At 41.3% G+C, this 22,513-nt stretch overlaps 1 protein-coding gene across 1 annotated transcript in view; it reads right to left on the reverse strand.

The window, feature by feature from the left end:
- UBR1 (ubiquitin protein ligase E3 component n-recognin 1) overlaps window positions 1–22,513 on the reverse strand; it is a 177,757-nt gene that overhangs the window by 129,868 nt on the left and 25,376 nt on the right. The window contains exons 5-8 of the mRNA XM_074997084.1: window positions 18,382–18,512; window positions 15,966–16,104; window positions 4,723–4,785; window positions 3,843–3,966 (exon numbers count right to left, since the gene is read on the reverse strand). Coding sequence (XP_074853185.1) covers window positions 3,843–3,966; window positions 4,723–4,785; window positions 15,966–16,104; window positions 18,382–18,512 — 457 coding nt within the window. The remainder of the gene's footprint in view (window positions 1–3,842; window positions 3,967–4,722; window positions 4,786–15,965; window positions 16,105–18,381; window positions 18,513–22,513) is intronic.

Here is a 22,513-nt window from a genome sequence, read left to right on the forward strand (position 1 = left end):
GGTTCTGGTCAGATATTGCAATTTGCAAAGCATGGGAGCATGGGATCTTCATGTTTCCAGTCTGACGGGAGAAAAGGAGCAACTTTGTTGTGAAAGGCTTGACAAGGAAATACATGTCATTAACAAAAGCTCTTTATCCTGCAGTTCTGAGTTCAGTTTGTTCATGTGACTCAATATCAATGGCATATAGAAAATCATTCACATCACTCAATTGAGGGAAATCCACTCCACATTTTTCCCTTTCATTTTCAAAAACAAATCAATCTCTGCTTTCAGATCCTCCAGTCTTTTCAGAACTTTTCCCAAACTAAGCCATCTAATATTTGTATGGTACGGAACATCCCTGTGCTCTTCCTCCAGCACAGAGACAGAGACAAACTGCTTGCGGTTGACCAGTTTTGTAACTGTATCTACAACATTGCTTAATTTCAGAACACTTTTGCAGAGGGCATCTTGGTGAATAATGCAATGTAGAAAAATTATTTACTGCTCTGAGTTTATTTCGGTCACTTGGGCCATGTCTACAATAGCCCAAAACTTCGAAATGGACATTTTGAAGTTTACTAATGAAGCACTGAAATACATATTCAGTGCCTCATTAGAAAGCCGGCAGCCACGGCACTTCGAAATTGATGCGGCTCACCGCCATTCGACTCATCCAGATGGGTCTCCTTTTCGAAAGGACCCCAGCAACTTCGAAATCCCTTTATTCCCATCTACTGTTAGGAATACGGGGATTTCGAAGTTGCCAGGTTCCTTTCGAAAAGGAGCTCCATCTGGACGAGCCACATGGCGGCAAATTTCGAAGTGCCACAGCTGCTGGCATTCTAATGAGGCACTGAATATGTATTTCAGTGCTTCATTAGTAAACTTAGAAATGGCCATTTGCATGGCTATTTCTAAGTTTTTGGGCTAGTGTAGACACGGCCTTGGTCTTGTATTCTTTTCACCAATCCAACATTTCTGCCTGCCAGATTAGGTCTCCATCGGTGGTCACACTCCACAATTTCTTCCACTCCAGCCCCAATTTTGAGATGTTGTTATTTACTGCCTCCAGTGGATCTTTTCCAGTAAGCAATTTTCACTGATTGCACTGTCATCAATTTTTTTTTTGAGAACATAAAATCTGTGGTAATGCTTCAAAGGGAAAACAACAACTAGGCTGTCTTTGATGTCAACTTTCATCGAGGTCCAGAACAAAGTATGAAAAATTCTGGCCTTGTTTTTCAACTGTTGCTCCAGGTTCCCTGAAATTTCTTCTATTCATCTCACTGCCATTCGTCTGGACAATAAAACATTTTCAAACCGCTTTTTCTTGTCTGGGCAAAATATTGCCACTGAGTTAACCAAACATTCCTGATAAATGGCCTCTATGAGAATGGTTTATGGTTTTTAGCAATTTTGTGTGCAATCATGTAACCTGGGTTTTTTTCAGTTCTGTTTTTTGCTGAAGATAATTTTGTGAAAGAGCCTTGTTCTTTTTGCATTTGAGCAACCATGTCTTGTGTTTTTCTAACATTCTCTTCAGTAGACATGCTTGTATATGTGGATGAATGTTGGCTTTCAAAATGCCGGTTTAAATTGTATTCTTCGAATACTAACACTTCCCTTGCAATGTAAGCACACAGCTTTCCTTGTGATATCAGTTTTTAAAAAAAAAGAGGTATTTTTGAAGTCCACTCTATCTACTTTCTTCCTCTTTGTTAAACTCGTTTTTAAATTCTACCCCTCCACTGCAGTGCCATGTTAAAAAAAATAAAATAAAAAAATAAAATTCACACAAGAACTAAGGGCTGCTCCTTGTTTCCTTGAATATATTACAATAAATTTGGGGCTGGAAAGTGAATGTAGCTGGAAACAAAGATGAAATACAGAACAATGAAATAGATTGTCATTGAGAATTTTATTTACTAGCCAGTATCATGCCATCTATTCACCGCTGCTGATTTTGTGCAATGGGATGTGAGGGGATGTGCTAAAATCCATTTTCCTTCTCCTCTTTTCGGCTTTGATCCTGCAATGAGCTCTGTGATAATGAAGGTCTGTCTTTTATTTTGAGAGGTCCCCTAAAGTTTGTTACAGGGTTAGGGAGAGGAGCAGGGGGGTAGTTATAAATTTCTGGTTTCATAAAACAGTTTTTTGTTCACATACAAAATTGTCAAACTTACCAGCGACTATTACTATGGTCGTCTGCATTTTAAAAGACATTATGTTTAAAATAAACTATTTTTTTTTAATTTTTCATGTTATTTTTAGGCAAAATCCTTTCTTGTGGGGCTAGTTTAATTATGCATTTGATGCCTAGCAATATCTGAATCGCTCGTCATATTTCAAGACTCCTGGATGATTAAGTTACTATGCGTCTATATTCTTGATTTGTTTGTGCTATTTGGGAAAAGTAGGAAAGAAAGGTGTTTTAGCCAGATGTCTAGGTGGTGGTAGTGAAGAGCTCTGAAGACCTCACACCAGGGAAATGAAAGGAGAGGAAGAGTCAGGGGGTGGGGGTGGGGGTGTTCCCCCCCCACCCCGTGTTATCTGGCTGAGAGCCTGGGGACCTGCCCTGAAAGCTGCAGTCCCCAGAACAGATGTGGCTGCTGGAAGGTTTGGAGCTGAGGGCTAACCTCTCCAAGCACTGCCTGGAAGTGCACCCGAGGGGCCTGCTTGGGCTACTAAAAGGGTTCGCAGTTCCCAGCCTTTACAGCTGCCATGCTGCCTGTTTGCCTCCTGGGACTACTCCAAAAGCCTAGGGCTTCTGGTCATGCGGTAGTGTCGGGGTCAGGAGCTATGTGTTTCTGAAATAGCCACAGAAACCCCAGGCAGTGGGCACACAGCACAGCAGCGACAGGGCTGGCAGCCCTTTAAACAGCACTGAGCTCCTGGCTCAGAGCTCCCAACCTCCCACCTTTACTGAACACCACCTGGGGTTTGTGTGGATCTGTCAGAAGCTTGTGGCTCCTGGCCCTGGCCCTGGCCTTGGCCCTATCAGGCAGCAGTGGGATATAAAAAATCATGCAGGCCAGATGCAGCCTGTGAGCTGGATCCAAACCTTAGCACCTGCAGGCTGAATCCGGCTGGGCCATCTTGTCTGCCCCTGCATTAGAGGTTTATGTGCAGTCCAATTTTGAAATTATGAAGCAAAAGCTTTGGTGATGTGATTGAATTCAATAAGAACTAAACCTAGCACCCATTCTCCTAAGAAGAGAAAGAGGCCTGAGAACAGATTTGATGTTTTATTTTCTAAAGTACACTCTAAATTTGGAAAAAAACAAGCTTGGAGTGGATTTATATGAGTCTCTTGTTAACACAGCTCACCTTTGGGCCTTCAGGGAGGAGAACTTTTCCTTCAGAAAAATTTTGAAAAAAGAAACCATTAGCAGCATTGAAAGGACCACGCAACTGGTTTCTACTTCTGCAGTAAGTCATGTTAAAGATCTCTTCTCCACACACACCCTATGTAAAATTAGTCAGTTAGGTTTGGAACTTTCCGCAAAGAATCATCTTGCTCAACTGCTGCAAAATCCTCAGTAATAATGATGAATAGAACCCACCACCAGTGCTGTGAGAAGTATCACACTGGTAGGAAAGCCACCTAATGAGTCTCCAACAGATATACTATGAGAAGGGAGGGGAGGAACGACACCATAGTAACTTGAAAGGTGATGTAATGAGAAGATATTATTGCAAGAGAAGAAAGATGAATAATTTATGTTAAGGAAAGAAAAGTAGTAGGATTTTAAACAAGGGAATATCGTGTGTTCTGTTGCCCAAGACACATTTTTAAGGGTACCGTTCGCTCAAGTTTTGGCAGCCCACTACCAGAACAAAGTAAAGTATATACTTACTTGAATAGCTCATAAGTTTGTTCAACCAGGAACCAAGGCGCAGGGCAAATTTCTGATGAGCCATAACATCAGCATGCAGAACCTCCACATGAAGTGGTCGTTGAGAGACATTCTCAGAGTGCCTCTATGAATCAGGTAAAAACAAGATAATCAAGTATGAAGGAGTAAAGACCCAGAAGTTCTCATTCTTTCTAATGCTTTCATTAACCCTCCCCTCATTTAAGCAAAGTTTTGCCGCAGACACCTAAAGCGGCTGACTCCCAATCTACAACAGTATTGAACACATGTAACTTGACCAAAAATGTTTTGGATAAATGTAAGCTCATAGGGCTTGAAGGAAGATTAGTCCAGCAACAGCCCAGTCCAGTGCTGTCAGCGACCCTATGGCTTCTCCAGGCAGGGAAGAGCCCCTTGGAGCATGTGGAATCCCCAGCCAATCAGCAGATGGAGCAGCCAAGGCACAGCACTCTGTGCTGGAACAGTGGAGCTCCAAAGGGAGAGAAGAGGTGCCCTGGTGGCTGGTACAGGAACCCTGGAGCCAAGAGCAGTGGAGTCCCAGGGACTAGCAGCAGAAAGTAAATGGATGAGCATTGTTCTCCACTTAGCCAAATTCACTGGCTAGGAACCAGTCAGAGGCATGGGTGCCAGACATTATAAAGTTTACTTAACAAATATACACACAGAAAAACTGAATGAGGTAATATCTTCAATCAGACCAAATTCTGCTACTTAAAAGGGACAAGCTTTTGGGTTTCCATATAGCCTAATAGCCCAGGATGAATACAGCTATATCATCACTGCAAATAATAAAACCAAGTTCATACAAATGTTGGTGCTCTTTGCATTTTTTAAGGTCAGTAATAAGATTTCAAGAAGTTACCTTGATTTCTTCTTTTGCTTCCTGACACGATGCATATGATCCTTTTTTAACAGCCCTACGACCCTGTTTAATCGAAGAATTAAGAGATGACTAAAATATTGAAAAACAATTTAAAATCAAATAGCAAGATGACACTCCAGCGAGTCCCTGCTAAGTGACATTATTCAACACAAGCATATAGTACCAGGTAGGTGTGGGGAGGAAATAAACTTTTAATCACTTAATTCTAAGACAAGAAAATTCAAAACAAAAATTGATTATATATTGCAAACTACTATCATAGTAGAGTAGCTATGAGAATCAAGGCACTAAATATACCAATGGTTAGTCACACTTCTCTATGTGAACAATTAAACCACAGCAAGGTCGGATGTGAATTTACTCTGCTACTACTGTGAATGACATTTAACTGTCCAAGTGCACCCTACTGATCTGTGTTAACAGTTTGTTAGAATACTCTGAGCGGCTTCCCAAGGAACTGTTAACACAGGTGGTTACACCATGACTAAGTAGGACAGCATAGATATTTTCTCTCTCTCTCTCTCTCTCTCTCTCACACACACACACACACACACACACACACACGTCTAATTGTTTCTCTACATTAAGTCCCAAGTCTCATTCTGAAAGAAGACTAATGAGTAAGCATCATTAACATTTTAATAAACACATTAAGTAAAAGAACATCAAGTAACCTAGGCAAATTAGGTTAAAAACTACCTAAAAAAAACTTAGACTAAATAAAATAAAACCGTGAAGATAAATTATGATATTGTATTTAAGAACAACTTAAACAAGACTAGTAAAACCAATAATTCTTCTCAACTCTATCTTAACTCTAAATTAAGGAAGCAAAATTCTAGGACTAAAAAGATTTAAAGAATTAATTCAAGGTCATGTGACAATTACAACTCAAGACTATATCTTGTTGGAAATAGTTACATCACCGCGTACCAAAGCTGGGGTATAAAAATCTCCCAAATAAAGCACATGTACAGTTAGCTCTGTGGTGCTTGAATTATTAAGCCAAAGCTTTGAAACGGTAAAAGACAGACAGAGTCTAAGTACCTATTGTGCATGGGTGGTTGTCTGAATGTTACACAGGACAAAAAGTTTAGAAAAAATTGATTTAGATTTGTGAAAGGCTCCAAAAAACAGAAATCCCCATCAGTAAAGGGAGATTTCAAATAACCCCATATTGTCTGGGAACATGTCACCTTAGAACATGATGTAAAGATAATTTTCTATATACCATTCATGACTGTTTTTTGGAGCAGCTAGCTCTGGAATCTGCAAGGGGAGATGTAATTCTTGACTTAGTGCTAAACCAAGCAGAGGATCTCAAACAAGAGGTGAGCAGCTTAGTCATTCAGCAATAGTGATCATATACAATTAAATTTGACACCCTAACATCCTTTAAAACAAAGAAATGCACCGCACTAGCATTTATCTTCAAAAGTGGGGAACTACACAAAAAATGATGGATGTGAAGTAAACAGAAAGTAAAAATAAAAGTCACAGGAGTGAATGCATGCAAGCAGCAAAGAAATTAATTTAAAATACCTTAGAGACAGAAAAAAATCCCAGATTTAAAAAATAGGAAAACCACCACAAAAATCCCACCATGGCTAGACAACAGCGTAAAGAGGTGGTAGGAGGCAAAAAGGTATACTAAATAAAATACTAATATGGAAAATAACATATAGCATTTAACTTGCTAGAGATGAAGCATACTTAGCTAAGTGCATTACCGATCTATCTGTTTTCACTTACAGTCACTTAAATCCTACTTTCTATATTTAATAAAAACTTGCTGTTTATTGTCAAGGCCAGTGTAAATAACCATCAGCTGGGGGGTGCAGCAACCACTGTGCACATCTCTTCTTTCATTGATAAAGGGGGCTGACTTTGTGTCTGTGTAAAATTTTTATAGAACAAGATTGATTTATTTTGGGTTTTAGTCCTGGGTACAATCAAAACAGCCTTAGAGATTAGTGACTTTAACATCTGCATTGTTCTGTTGGGGGGCTTTTACCTCAGGCCTGTGCCTTGGCTGCAGGGAAGACCAGAGCTGCTGACTCAGGAGGACAGAGTGGTGCAGTGCCTCAGAGGACAGATAGGAGGCCTCAGCAGCATGACCATCATACCAGGTGACAGTTCCAAAGGCACTTCTGCGATCAAACTTGTCACAGATGCATTTAACAAACTATCCCAGCTTGAGACACCAATAGCAGAGGTTTTGAAACAAACTGATAAATGTAACAGTAATAAATCAGCAGGATCAGATGGTATTTATCCAAGAGGAACTCAGATACAAAATTGCAGAACTATAAGTGGTATGCAACCTATCACTTATCAGCTTCTTCACAGATGACTGGAGGACAGCTAATGAAATGCTTTTTGAAGGCTTCTGAGGCAATTCTGACAATCACAAACTAGTGATCTTCACTTCAGTTCCAGACACACTGGTTGAAACTGTAGTAAAGAACAGAAGTATCAGACAGAGATGAATGCAATATGTTGTGGAAGTGTCAAATTGGCTTTTGTAAAGAAATCTCACGCCTCACTAAACTATTATAACTGATGGAAAAAAAAGCAAATGAATAAAAGCAATTCAGTAGATATAGTGTACTTGGACGTTCAGAAAGCTTTTGACAAGGTCACTCACCATGGTTCTTCAGCAAATGGTAAGTTTTCATAATGGAAAGAGGTAAATGCAATGTTTCCATGATCTGTACAGTGATCTACACTCTTCACAATATTCATAAATTGTTTGGAAAAAAGGAGTCAGTAGTAAGGCAGCAAAATTTGTACACAATATGAAAAAAATTAAATAAAATAAAAATCATTCAAGACCATTAAGTCCAAAGCTGACAAAGGAGAATTACAAAGAATTCTCCAAAAATGGTTAACAGAGAAACAAAATGGCAGATGAAATTCAATGTTGATAATACAGAGTCACACACATTGGAAAACAATCTCCACTATACATACAAATGATGGGACAGAAATTAGCTATTACCATTCAAGAAAGATTTTAGGGTCATCATGGACAGTTCTCTGAAAATATCTGCTCAAGATACCATGGCAGTCAAAAAAGCTTACAGGAGCCGTGTCTACACTATCTCCCTTTGAAGCGGGCATGGCAATCAACCTGAATGGAGAACACTAATGAAGTGCTGCGATGAATATGCAGCACCTTGTTAGGCTAATAATTCTCCCCGTGGCAACTTTAAAGTCACAAACTTCAAAGTGCTGGCATGTAGCCACGGGTACTTCAAAGTTGTCACAGGGAGAATTATTAGCCTAATGGGGTGCTATATATTCATTGCAGGACTTCATTAGTATTCTCCGTTCAGACTGATTATGAATGCCCCCTTCAAAGGGGGCTGGTGTAGACACAGCCAGAATGTTAGTAAGGAAGGGATAGATAATAGAATAGAAAACAGTATAATGCTACCACATAAATCCACGGTATGTCCACACCTTGAATATGATGTGCAATTCTTGTCACCAGAACTCAAAAAAAGAGATATGTTAGAACTGGAAAAAATACAGAGAATGACAACCAAAATAAGTGGGGGTATAGCACAACTTCCATGAGAGGAAAGAGTAAGAAGACTGGGACTGTTCAACTGAGGAATATGACAGGTGTATAAAATGAAGAATGGTGTGGAGAAAGTGAATCAGGAAATGTTATTTACCCCTTCACATAACATAAGAGGGAGGTGTCACCCAATGAAATTAAAAGGTATCAGATGCAAAACTAACTTACAGTACTTCACACAGCACACAATCAAGCCATGGAACTTATTTACATGATACTGCAAGGGCCAGAAGTAGAAGTGCTTTGTGGGGGCAGGGGGGGGAGAGGAGACAAGGTCATGCAAGATGGGCCCATTCATGGCTACAAGCCAAGGATAGTGATAGTTGCAACACCATTCTCTGACTCCTCTTAAACTCCCAGAAGATGGGACTGGACAAAAGGTGATGGAACACGTGGTAACAGCTCTGTCCTCCAGCTCCACCGTTCCTTCTGAAGCATGTGGCACTGCCCACTATGAAAGAGAGGAGACTTGGCTAGACAGATCATAAGAATGGCCATACTGGGTCAGACCAATGTTACTAAGGATAAACTCTAGTAAGACTGAAATGCAGAAATATAATTAAGGAGCACAGTACTCCTAGAAATTGGAACTAACAGTGGCAGGTCTGCAAAATTTTAAGTTACTGTACATAAAAATGAAGATGAATGTATGGTATTAGCACATCTGATAATTTAAAAGTTAGAAACATACAATGAAAATCCACATAAATGTGCAGATTGCACTTCTAGTCCAGCAAAAATGGTCCTGGACCAAAGAGGCAGGGCAGAAGGGCAAGCAGACCCAGCCTCCCAACAGCCCTGCACAGAGACAGAGACAGAGACACAGACAGAGACAGAGACTGTGTGTGTGTGTGTGTGCATGCGTGCATGCGCGTGCGTCGCTGCACAGGGGCCCAGAGTGCTGAATGCAGTGCCCCTGGGCAGCTGCATGGAGCCAGGGCTGGAGCACCAGAGTCCTCCAGCAGCCGCTTGGGGCCAGGGAGCTGGCTGCAGCAGTGAGCCGCAGCTGGAGGGCCAGGGAACCATGGCCGGAGGGCTAGGAGAGGCAGCCAGGGATCAAGAGCATTAACTTCTCCAGTTGGACAAAATCCCTCATTTGAGCCACTGAGGTCCTAAGGGTGCTGGACGAGGGAAATGCAACCTGCACTTTCAAATTTACAACATGCAGAAATGAGGCTTGCAGATAGTTTTTTCTTTTTCTTACTCACAGTGTAATGTTAGATAGGAGAGAGATTGGAGAATGCCTCTTTTATTGGCAAATAACTCACTCACAAATGCAATCACAGTACAGCAACAAGGAGGTAAGTATGTAAGACAGAGGGTGGAGCAGTTAAAGTATTTTAACTAAGTTACTAGTTTTCAGGAGCACTTACAATTAGGAATTGAGTTTTAAGAAGAAGAAAAAATATATTTTCACAGAGATCCAACAACCTACAGTTCAATTCCAGATATTTGAAACACTCAGTAAAACAGCTACGAGTTCAAGACTTGTTCTCCAAGCAACAGCAAGATAGCTTTAGTAAGCTTGTAACTGTTAGATCACCCTTAAACATATAAAAATGCAAATATAACTTCCCAATTACAGTGCTCACTACACGAAGAACAAAGTATTGAATTTAGGCAGGTGTACTTAGTTGCAAAGTCTAGAGGTTGAAATCCTGTAACTCAATCCAACTATAATTTAGCAAAACTAGGTGGGAGTAAGGGAAAAATGAAGTGGGGCACTTATTTCTAAGCTGCCTGCATCTACACTGCCAGTCTGCATTTCAAAGTCTGAAATTTGAAATTCATGTGGTTGCCATTATGCTAATTAGGCACTGAATATGCACATTAGTGCCTCATTAGCTTGCTTCTAATTGCCTCAATACCATGCCACCTCTGAGAGGCAACTGTAGAAGCAGCCTCCAAATCTTTAGTCTAGTTTAAAATTTTTTTTTTTTTTTGCTACCTCTGGTATACTCTTTCTTGGTATTTATTTAGAATAAGCACATCTTAATAGGGGATTATTAATTTAAGTATCAATTCAAGGACATAGAACCATGGTCTAGATTTATGGAACCAGATCTGAATTACAAGTAAGTACAGGATTCCAGAGGGACAGGATTTTTGCTCTCCAAAGCCAAATTCTGGCTTCCCTTGAAGCCCAGAAATTGTCTACGGAATGGTAGAAGTAAATACTTACTCTTGTATCTTCCTATACTTTAGAGGAAAGAGAGACTTTTCTCACCTATCTTTGTGTTATCTGAGAAGCCTTCTCATGTGGCAACTACTTCTTCATCATCTCTTTTGTCTTCAGGACTGCTTTCTTTTCTAAGGACTCTTATTTTTGGGACTTTGGAACTTAAAGGTTCAAAAACTGAATTCTTCTCTTCCAAGGACTTTTAGTGAAAAGAAACTCTCTCTTTGGAGAGCAAAAACAACAAGTAGTCCTCTAGCACCTTAAAGACTAACAGATTTATTTGGGTATTAGATTTCTGTGGGCTTTTTTTTTAAATCATTTGCATCAAAGCTTATGCCCAAATAAGTCTGTGTTAGTCTTTAAGGTGCCATGGTCTTCCTTGTTGTTTTTTTGCAGATATAGACTAACACAGCTACCCCTCTGACATTTGGAGAGCAAAGTCATTGAACACTGCTTACATGAATCGGAAGGTTCTTCTTGAGTTTGAATCAGGACACCTCAGCATTCAAAACCTCAGGAGTTGCAATGAACATGATCTCCCAGGTGAAGAGAACTGGATCTCTTAAGTGGAAAGAGAACCGTGAACTGAGATTCTGCAACGCTTTTGAGTTTTCTGCATTCAGTCAGTCAGTAATTTTGGGAACTGGCCCAATTCCACAAAAGAGAGCAGATTATGGCTTCAAACATTTTTTCATTGGGCAGTCCAAGATTTTCGGAGGTATACAGATCTGGTTGCTAGTAGTAAGTTTGTCAATTTGACAGATCCAAGTGACATCACACGTTTTCTCCCATCCAGCAGATGGCATCCAAGTCTACCTTTCCAAGGGTTTCCAGATTCTCCCTCAAATTCCCTCATTTTAATTTTAGCATTGACTAATTAGGGTGTACACTAACAGAACTATCTTTTGGCTCAACTTCTGGAACAGAGCCCTGAGACAAGACCAGAACCCAATGGAACCTGACTAAAAATGCTAGGTTCAAAATGAGTTGGGTTGGAGAACCACCAGAATTTCTCAGGCTCAAGGTTAGATAGGATGGGTTCGAGTCTGGCTTAATAATTAGGCTCAAGTAGTCATTAATTCCTGAAAAATTTAAAAAACAGAATAAAAATTGCTCTTGTATTTTGTTACAATTTGGTAATTATCTTCTGGGAACTTTATTCTTTTCACACTTAATTTATAATCTGAGGAGAATTTACCTCCTCTTAAAAAGTAGTAACAATTTTTCCACAATTCAATTTTTATTTTAAACAAAACTTCCAGACTTCTTATAAAATTAGTATTTGAATTCCAAATGGTTACAATATTCTGTTTTAACCATTGTCCTAAAAGACACTTCAAAAACAACAGCAAGACAAGAGTTCCAATTGCAATAATATCTCCTAATATAAACTGTACTATTACTAAATTTCATCTTTATACCTTTCCAGATTTACTATAAGCACACACGATGATTGTATATACGAAAACTGCAATTAAAATATTTTCTAATATGTATATGAATGTATCCAACAATATATTCCCAGAATACCTACTTTACTATAAAAAGTCTTTTTCTTAACATCTCCAGCTTTAGCAGGCATGTCATTTGGCCCTAAAATTCTGTTATTCTTAAAATGGCTTAAACACCTTTTCCTTTTCTTAAATTTTAGGATTTGGAATATTTTGCAAGGTGATAATTTATTCCTTTGCACATTGTTAAGAGGTGTATTAACAGCCGTGTTGGAACCATTATGTCTCGTTTGCTCAAAAGTAATAAATTCCAAAAGCAAACTGTACCTCCCTCCCTGGTCCAGCACCCTTGCGACATGAGCAGTCCTGAACAAGGGACTTTGATAGACCTGGGTCAGTCCAGCCTCTGGGCTTGTTCGAGAGGCTGCCAGCCTTCTGTCCAGGCTCCCCACCTGGACACTATCCCACTCTTTGCCAACAGGATGCTGGAAAGGGGTAGGGGAAGCTTCCACTCTTGGCCAGGCTCACCACCATGGGGTTGTTGTGGGGAGCGCTCCGCTCCAGGCCCGCTGGCCAGGTTCTGTGCTCCTGGCCTGCTGTCTGGGCTCGCCACAGCAGGGTTGCAGAGCTCTCTGTACCTGGCCCAGCTCCCTGACATGGAGCTGCAGGTGGGGCTTCTTGCCCCCATTGGACTCTGCCACCAGCGGTGCTCAGTTCCCAGCACACCAGCCAGACCAGCTCTGCACATTTGGTGTGACCTTTGATGTGTATCATCTCACTCCTGATTTTAGTATAGTACAATCTTATTCAAAATGTTCAACAGAGATTTAAATGAAAAGAGAAGGAATGGTCTCACATGTGGGGTCACACTAAGAGGCATCTGTTTATTTCTGCCCTTACAACCATATATTCCTCTAGAAGGGACGATGACATAATTCACATAGTTAGAAAGGTCTGTTACCTCACAAGGTAGGAAAAAGGGCAATAAAACCAACGAAAACATCTTAGAGTCAACTGATGGTATCTTGGCCTAAAAATGAGGCCTTTGTTAAGGTTTAAAATGTAATACATGACTCAAGTACAAGATTTTTCACTGCATTATTACCCTATAACTTCTCAGTAAAAGAACATTACAACTGTATAAATATGGGCAAGAAAAAAATCAGACTCTTTGTTCCATCTTTATGTTGTGCCTAGAGTCCTTTCAGTATAGTGCTCTAGGACTTCTGAGCTAGAAATCCACTTGGTACAAACAATCAGTCTCTGCACCTTACCAATTTGAATTAAATTAAACCAGCAAGTTAAAAAACAAACAATGGATTGGCATTATCATGTAAGAGAGGAAGAACTGGGTGCAACGAGATAGAAGAACTGGACCTCTACAAAATACTCCATCCAGAAGTACTGTCAATTTTCAACCTAGCAGAAAACACAATTGTGCTTAACTCTCTTCTTCCAAACCAGACCCTTTTTCTATAAGGCTTATAACTTATGGGTGGTCTACACTACCGCGTAAGTTGCCCCAAGAAATGCTACTCCATCTTAACAAATAGCAAAACTGGAGTTAACATCACGCTGGGCCAACAGGACACACTCCCCCATCAACTTACCTTACACTTCTTGTCCTGGAGAAGTACAGGAATCAACCAGAGAAAGCCCTGCCATCAATTAGTAGGGGTTCACCACACCTGCCAAAGTGACCCCCACTGGACTGATCACAGCAGCATCACTTTTCAATAAATGAAGACACAACCTTAGGTCTAAGGCTCAGATGGTGGGAATATTTAGAGAGCAGCACTCTCCATGGAGTCTGGAGAACCACTGGACATAAGTAGTCTGGTCCCAAACCCGAAAGAAAAAAAATTACAAGGATCGTCTTTAACATGGCTCTTCCACATTGTACAATTTGAATAAGATAGAAAGAAAGAAAGCAATAATCTGCTGTAAGGATACCGCCACTTTAGTACACTAGAGCTACGTCTACACGGGTATGCTACATCGAAATAGCTTATTTCGAAGTAGCGAAATTGAAATAAGCTATTTCGATGAATAGCATCTACACGTCCTCCAGGGCTGGTGCCGTCGACATTCAACGTCGACGTTGGGCAGCACTACATCGAAGTAGGCGCTGCAGGGGAGCGTCTACACACCAAAGCAGCCCACATCGAAATAAGGGTGCCAGGAACAGCTGCAGACAGGGTCACAGGGCAGACTAGCACTTCCAGGGCAACAGCAAGCAGCTCCCTTAAAGGGCCCCTCCCAGACACACTTGCACTAAACAGCACAAGATCCCCAGAGCCGACAACTGGTTGCAGACCCTGTGCATGCAGCATGGATCCCCAGTTACAGCAGTAGCAGCCAGAAGCCCTGGGCTAAGGGCTGCTGCACATGGTGACCATAGAGCCCCGCAGGGGCTGGAGAGAGCGTATCTAAACCCCTCAGCTGATGACCGCCATGGCGGACCCCGCTATTTCGATGTTGCGGGACGCGGATCGTCTACACGTGCCCTACTTCGACGTTCAACGTCGAAGTAGGGCGCTATTCCCATCTCCTCATGGGGACAGTGACTTCGACATCTCGCCGCCTTATGTCGATTTCAACTTCAAAATAGTGATTGCCACGTGTAGACATGGCGGGCGCTATTTCGAAGTTGGCACAGCTACTTCGAAGTAGCCGGCTCGTGTAGACGCAGCTTAGTATTCCCTGGTACATATTGTTCAATAAAAGCCACAATTCCTATTGCACTGTTATAAAAGGAAACTGCAGTCAAGTTAGACCTAAAATTTAGGTTTTATTATTAAAAATAACCTTGTATATACCTTAAAAACTAGTACAGTAGAAGACCAGTTATCTGGCAGCCAGGTAACTGGCACGTTTGGTTAACCAGCATGCTGAAGGGTCAGTAACCTGGCTACAGCTGGCTGCCACAGGGCCGGTAACCCAGCTGGGGCCAGCTGCCACAAGACTGGCCACCCAGCTGGGGCCTGCAGAGGGGGCTGGGCTGCCTGGCCCGCAGAGGCAGAGCGGTCCAAATGCCAAGCTGGGAGGAGGAGGAGTGGAAATGGAGCCAGATGCTGGACCCAGCTCAGATAACTGGTACATTTCATTATCCAGCATCCCCACTTTCCAGGGGATGCCAGATATTAAAGCTTGTACAGAACTATCTTTTTTTAAAGTTATCATGGAACCATTTTTGGAGAAACACGACTGTCGTGTATGCAGCCCAAGTAAAATAGCACTGTGCTAGCATACGAAAAAATATTCCAAGTAAACAGTACTAATTGTTAAAAGCAAAGTTTAAAAAATTCTTTCAATTTTAGTAACGGTGTGTGTGCACGCACCATTACGTATAGTCTTCGCATACATGCATGCATGCACACTTCCAAGTTTTATGATGTATACAGAAGGCTGGCAAGTGGTTTTGAAGAAATAATTAGGGATGCATAATGTTGTTAGAAACACAAAGTGTAAGTGTCAGCATCAGCTTCACCATGCAATTTCCCTGGTTTTAACATTAAAAAGTCTATCAGACAGAAACTGAATAAGGTAAATGGAGTTTGAACAACGTAACCTACTATTCTGCCCAATTATTCACTATGCAAACCAATATCTTGTATTTTTATTGTAGTGGTATGTCTGAAATATGTAGTTCTCATCCAAGAAGATAAAACCAACCTTTATTACAAAGTCAGAGAAAGTTGGCTGTGTTAAACAGATGAAAGTCGATCAACCTCAGATAAGAATTCAGTGGCTTCTCCTCTGGGCCCGACTTACATCTTGAACAACAAATTAGCAAGATAAGAAAAACAGATCACCTTTTAAAATAATATTCATATACCGTGCAACTACCAAATCAATAATTAGGGTTCATTCTCTCTCATTGTCTCCATCCAAGCGCCAATATCTCAGCAACAGTTTCTATGATGAGAGAACGAGAGCAAGAATATAAAGCAGTAGTGCATAATGCTTAAAAAGAGAATTTCTAATGCATATAGAGTGCACTGACCTCTTTATCTATAGCAGTTGTATGCAACTGGGCTTCCCCAAGCTCACAGCCAAGTGCTCGCTGTAGACTGTAGATGACATGATCATAAGAATGATGTTCATCATTGAAAAGAACACAGTAGTAGTGATCTCCCTTTTCTCTGTTGGGGAAAAGCCAGTGTTTCAATAGATGAACAAAGAGAAAATGAAAATAAACTCCTGCCCAGATGTTGGCAACAAATCATTTGTGAACTCCTGTGAGAGAGTATCATACATAACCAAACAAATTCTAGAAGAAAACCGAGTTAACAGACTTCAGGTTCTCAAAAAGAGACAAGTAGTTCCACCTCTCAACTAAGCAAGAACAGAGCATGAAACTATGTATTACACTTATTACTATCCACCACCTTCTTGGCAATGCAAAAATACAGTATGGAACTGCTCAAACTGTTACTCTGGTCCAGCAACATCCCTCATTTGAGGGAGCCAGGGACATCACTGGACCACAGAGACAGGCATGAGGCTGCAGCCCACGTCCTCTGGGAGCCCCGGGGGGTGGGGGGGATGCTACAGCTGGTGTCCCCGCATCCTCCCAGCCTCCATGTTGGGGGACAGCCATGCAGGGTCGGGGCAGGCATCTCCTGGCAGCCCCGCAGAAGTGGAGGCAGCCCCCCAGGAGCTGCCTTTTCCCAGCAGCCCAGTGGGGGCAGGTCCAGCTTCCTGGGAAGTTTTGCAGGGCCAGGAGCAGCCCCACTGGGCTTGAGCTGTGTCCCCAGAGCAGAGCTGGAGACTGCTTCCCCAGCAGCCCTGTGGGGCTGAAGCAAGCTTTCCTCAGATGCTCCCTGGGGCCAGGGAGGGAGCTGGCTTCCCCCGGCAGCCCTGTGGGGTCAGGGGCAGCTGGGTCCCCAGTGCAGGACAGAGCCAACTTCCCCTGGCAGCCTTTGGAGGGGCACGGAAGCATGAGCGGTAGCCTGGCAGCAGCACCGGCCAGGGCCCCAGCCCAGAGGCAGAGAGAGGGGCAGTCTGGGGGCCAGTGGCATGGAACCTTTCCTGATCCAGTAAATTCTCTTGTTCAAAACCAGTCAGGTCCCAACCATGCAGGACCAGGGATGTTCAACCTGTAGTAATATGCTTTGCAGAAATTTGAGAGTGAGAGAAACGTATGAACTACCATCCCAAATGAAAGTTTTTTTAATTCTAGTACTCCCTACAGATGATAACGAGAAGTTCAATATCTTTATGCTAATACCACCTATGAATTTAGTAACTGGGTCTTTACTGTTACACCTGGCTCAAACTGGAGGTCAATCCAGTGCAATTTTGGGAACTGTCAAGAGATTTAGAGGACACAGTAATCTGTGCTTCTCCTGTTAGGCACAGGAAGTTTTGTAAGTGCTTCCAGAAACTGTACAGCACCAGTGTATTGCTGAGATCTGATTAAGTACTGAGAAATGGATAAAACTCATATGTTTTTAGAACCATGTAATGAAAACCAAGCAAAAAGCCCCCCCTCCCACCTTACCTTACCCAAGCTGTCTATTCAAAACACTAGCCATCCTAACTACAGCAAGACATTTCTGCCAGCTGCTAATTCTTAGCTGTTTCTCTCTCCATTCTGCTTTTGAATAGTGACAGAAAGATAGCTGAGTTAGCCTGTAGTCTATCAAAACAAAAAAGCACTCATGTAGCACTTTAAAGACTAACTAATTTATTAAGTGATGAGCTTTTGTGGGACAGACCCACTTCTTCAGATCATAGCTATACCAGAACAGACTCTATATATAAAGCACAGAGGTCCAAAAATTGTTAAAGTTGACAAACCAGAAAAATTGTTATCAAGGTTGGCAAATTAGAAGAGCAGAGGGGCAGCAGGAGGCGGGTGGGGAAGTTAAGACTTAGATAAAATAAAGTATGTAAAAAAAGAGTCCTTACAATGGACCAGGTTCAAACAAAATTTCCTGGCCCATTATAAGGGCTCTTATTTGTTTTATCTAACTCAATTTCCCTACCCCATGCCCCGCTCCTGCTGTCCCTCTGCTCTTCTGATTTGCCAACCTGGATAACAATTTTTGGACCTCTGTGCTCTATATATTGAGTCTGTTCTGGTAAGGCTATGATCTGAAGAAGTGGGTCTGTCCCATGAAAGCTGATCACCTAATAAATTATTTTTCTAGTCTTTAAAGCGCTACATGACTGCTTTTGTCACCATTCAAATAAGTTGTCTCTCTGTGTCTTGAAAGAGAAGGATTTTGCACAATTTCTAGTGTGGTTAATTGGACATTAACATAAGCAAAACATTCTGAGAAGAGTTTTATCTTTTCAGAGATTATAGTTATAGTTCTATTGAAAGAGACCTGAGCATTAGCAAATTTATATAGGGTAGGAGTAAACCTGAATGGTTGCTCTAACACTCAGAAATCATTGGCAGTGTCTCCCACCTGGTTATGAGCACTGGAGGCAACTCCTTCTCTTCTTCCCAGATAGTCATATCTACAATGTATTTTATCACAGACAAGAATAGCTTCTTGGATTGTGCCATTAGCTCTTCATTTAAATAGCATTCAGAATTCTGTAAGAAGATAGAACAAGATATCAATATAGACTCTAGATAAACAAAAGTGAAAACAAGGCTTGGTAACAGCTGATTATAGTATGCTTTCTGGGGGAAAAAAAATCTTTGCCATATGAATCCACTTTAAAGGAACAACAGAAGAAAAGTAAAAATTCTCTTTTATCTAACTTTAGTGTTATCTGGCTTTTTACCAGCCAGAAAGCTCAATAACCAGCATTTCTGATCTTTAGCAGGGTTCAGATGATACAGGTCTGGCAGGCTCCCTACCTGGCTCCATATGGTTTCCCAGAAGCAGCGAATGTCCCTGCTGCTCCTAGGTGGAGGAACAGTTATGGGGGATCCAAGCACTAGCCCCATTGGCCAGGAACCACAGCCAGCACTATGGGGCCAGGGGATGGAGGAAATGCAAAGAGTCTGCTGGCTGTGCCTCCAACTATGGGCAGCTGGGGTACGTTGTCATTTGCAGAAGCTGCCTGAGGTGAGTGCTGCCCAGATCTGGTGCTCCAAAACTCCTCTCGTGCCCCAACCCCTGAGTCCCCTCTCACACTCTAACTCCCTCTGAGTTAACCAGAATGTTTTCCTTACTGGCAACCCCCATTCCTCCAATGTACCAGATATCAGCGTCAGTAAAGTAAAAGCTATGCTTATATGCAATGCAAAGATAAAATTACATTACAGTTGTGCGTGTCATTAGAAAGGTATACCCACCTCAGGCGTAATGGTAAATATACTGACCTACAATACACTCTGGTATATTCACTTTACACCACAGGAAGCAAGACTAATGAATCTGAGGAGAATGAATGGGAACTGCACAGACAAGAGGACAATCTGTGCATAGGAACACAGCCCCAATGAAGCTTCTTTTGACAGTGGGGAAAATGAAACATGGCGCTTTTCAATTCCTTGCTTTCACTACCCGTAAGATTTCTCAGAAACAGTACACCAGCAGTTTCACCCAACAAATCAAGCACATTATTGGTGACTTTTTAAAGATATCAATTAAGGGAAAAAAATAAAGGGACATTTACATGTTTTTTGATCTAACGACAGGCTATGAAAACTTCATTAAATGGATCAGGAAACTTTGGTTACAAAAGGAAAAGACAGTAACACTGCTTTTGCCACAGATGAAGATGTTCAGGGATTGCAGTTCAGGCCTGGCTGTGTCATATGTGATGTCTCATTCATTCAGTCTATTTGCAGACACTCCCAAAATGTCAGTAAGTCTCCCTTCCATGAATCACTAGGTAACCAAAAGCCCAAATACAGCCATCAGCCACGAATCTATTTCACAGTCACCCTCCCCTGTAAAAAGAAATGATTGAATATGGGGTCCTGAACAATAAAGGAAAACTAAACCTTTTGAGTATATGGAAGAAATGGCTTCTTACACTGGTATCCACACTTAGAGATGTAAATGGGAAAACTTCAGAAATTTGAGACCTAGACAGACAGTTTTCAAGGCAGTATAGCGTATCTGAACACATTTCCCATTAATTTTAAAGTTTGCACTAAATTGCTTGAAAAATCTTAGAATGTATATGTTGCACAGGGAGAAAAGGAAAGAAAAAAGGGGAGACAAAAGAATCAACAAAACCAAGATCTCAAATTCAGCTTCCATTCACATAGAATAGTATCTGGTTTGATAGAAGTGCGTATAATGTATTGATGATGTAGTAGACATTGTCAAGATCCATAATTGTGGAAATGCCCTAAAGCAGCATGCAGTTTCACCTAGCCCATAATCATCATCAATAACCGTGGGCTCAGTGCCCATTGGTGTCTGATGCCTCTCTCACTATTTCCTTCCATCTTGCCCTATCCAGGGCAGAGTGGCTTAGCTTCTGCAGACTAGCTCCACACCTATTTACTACACCTACCCATTCTCTGTGGGGTCTGCCTCTCCTATTCAAACCATCCATTATGCCATATACTAGGGTCTTGATTTTTCATTCATCATTCATTCTGCAAATATGTCCAAATAGCTGTAGCTTCCATTTTATAACCTTCTGCAGCAGGTTCTCTTTTGGCTGTATCTTCCTATATAATTCCTCATTGGTGACCTTCAGCATCCATCCTACTCTCAGAATCTTTCTATAACTCCTCCTTTCGAATGCCAATATTCTTCTTTTCGAATCTTTCGTTATCACACATCTGTACATTCTGCTGAATACACACGTTTTCAAGATGCCCAGCTTCGTTCCTAAGATAATTGCTTTGCTTTTCCAGATCTTATCCGTCACCTTCAAACTCGCTCTTGCTTTCACTATTTCCTTCTTACAGTCTAGTTCATACATTATGTTGTTCCCCAGATATGTGAGCTTCTCTACATTTTCTAGTTCAATACCATTGACACTGATCTTCCTTCCTATTTCCTTATCTCCAAATACCATTGTTTTTGTTTTATCGATGTTCATAATCAGTCCGTACCGCTTCTCTTCTTCATTGAAACACCCGCACCATTTTCGCTAGCTTCTCCTCATCTTCCTCAATGATAACTATAACATCTGCAAACCTCATGTTGTTAATTCTTTTCCCGTGCACAGATATCCCTTCTACCTCTTCCTTGATCCTAGCCCATAAGCGTGCAGGTAATATTTAAAAAAAAAAAAAAAAAAATTTAAACCAAATTATAAATTACACAGCATTCATGTGGGGGAAACTTGGAACAGAAATAAAACAGAAACGGTGACAAAACCTATGACTTCCACAATTGCTAGAGTCTCTTCCTGTCCTAACAAGCTTCGAGAGGAATTCCAAGTCAAGGTTTCCACCTATAACCTCTACAGACAGAGCGGCTGACAGGGCAAGGTATGTGGTGGGGGAGGGGAGTTTGCCTGACTCTGGGGCCCCAAATGGCAGAAGGGGCAGGACTGTGAGCATGCCTCCAACAGCCAGCCCTTCAGTGCCATATGGCATGCTCCACCCAGGGCTTCGACAGTGATTTTAAGGGATCAGGGAAAGCCCAGGCCATCTTAAATTGCTGGGCCTTGGAACAGCTGCTCCTTTGGCCCCTCCTCTCTAATCAATGGGCCTGTCTATCTGCACCATGTGATGATTTGAAACTGGGTTCTTAAGATACCAGGAATTAAAGGTCTTAAATCTCTTGGCTTAAATGTTTTCCTACTCCAACTATGCTACTAATGTTCTTAAGCTTTGAGGAGAAAGGGTAAGTAAGTATTAGGCAAATGCTATATCAATTAAGCCTTGTATTCTGTTGCATTGAACTAAATATCAGTTAGGGTTTGGCATCTGAAGGGGTAAGTCATACCAAGCACAGACCTTAAGGAAAGGATAAAGAACATGCTACTGTAGACAAGGAACCAAAGAAAAGGCATTCACCCCCTCTTCCTCTATCCTCTCGTTCAGGTGAGGAAAGTATAAAGATAGAGCACCTCCCTCCATATCTAGCTCTTTAATAGACACCAAAAAGCTCCTGATAAATTAATGGTTTCTCTTATGTCCCTAATAAAGAGACTTTAAAGCAAAAAAAAAAAAAAAAAACCACCACTCAGAAAGGATAAAATTCTCCCCATTACAAACTTAAAGAGAATGGAGCTGAGGATGTGTCACCCCTCCACCATGAAGTAATACTATAAATCTTGTGGCTAATTAGGAATTAACTGCATAAGCCTGAAAAACACTGGTGGGTCCAAATCTTTAATCTGTTGTACAAAATATTCTTCACTTCCTATGCTAACTTTATCACGTTTATGAAACAGCTGCTACATTTAACTTCAGGCATGGCTATATTTCATTTCTGCTACAATTTGTATGAAAAGAACCAGTTTGTAAGTAGCTGGAAAGCTTGATGAAAGGAAAAAGTAATGACGACACAGTGTATATTCAGTAACAAAAACCTTGTAAAGATGGAGTTACACAATGAGCGCAACATTTAACAAAAATGAAACAATAATCTTGGAACTCTGTCACAAAACACAGTGGCCATGTCTACACTAGCCCAAATCTTCAAAATCGCCATATCGAAGATTACT

The sequence above is a fragment of the Carettochelys insculpta genome, chromosome 6, assembly GCF_033958435.1.
Source record: "Carettochelys insculpta isolate YL-2023 chromosome 6, ASM3395843v1, whole genome shotgun sequence".
Taxonomy (NCBI): domain Eukaryota; kingdom Metazoa; phylum Chordata; order Testudines; family Carettochelyidae; genus Carettochelys; species Carettochelys insculpta.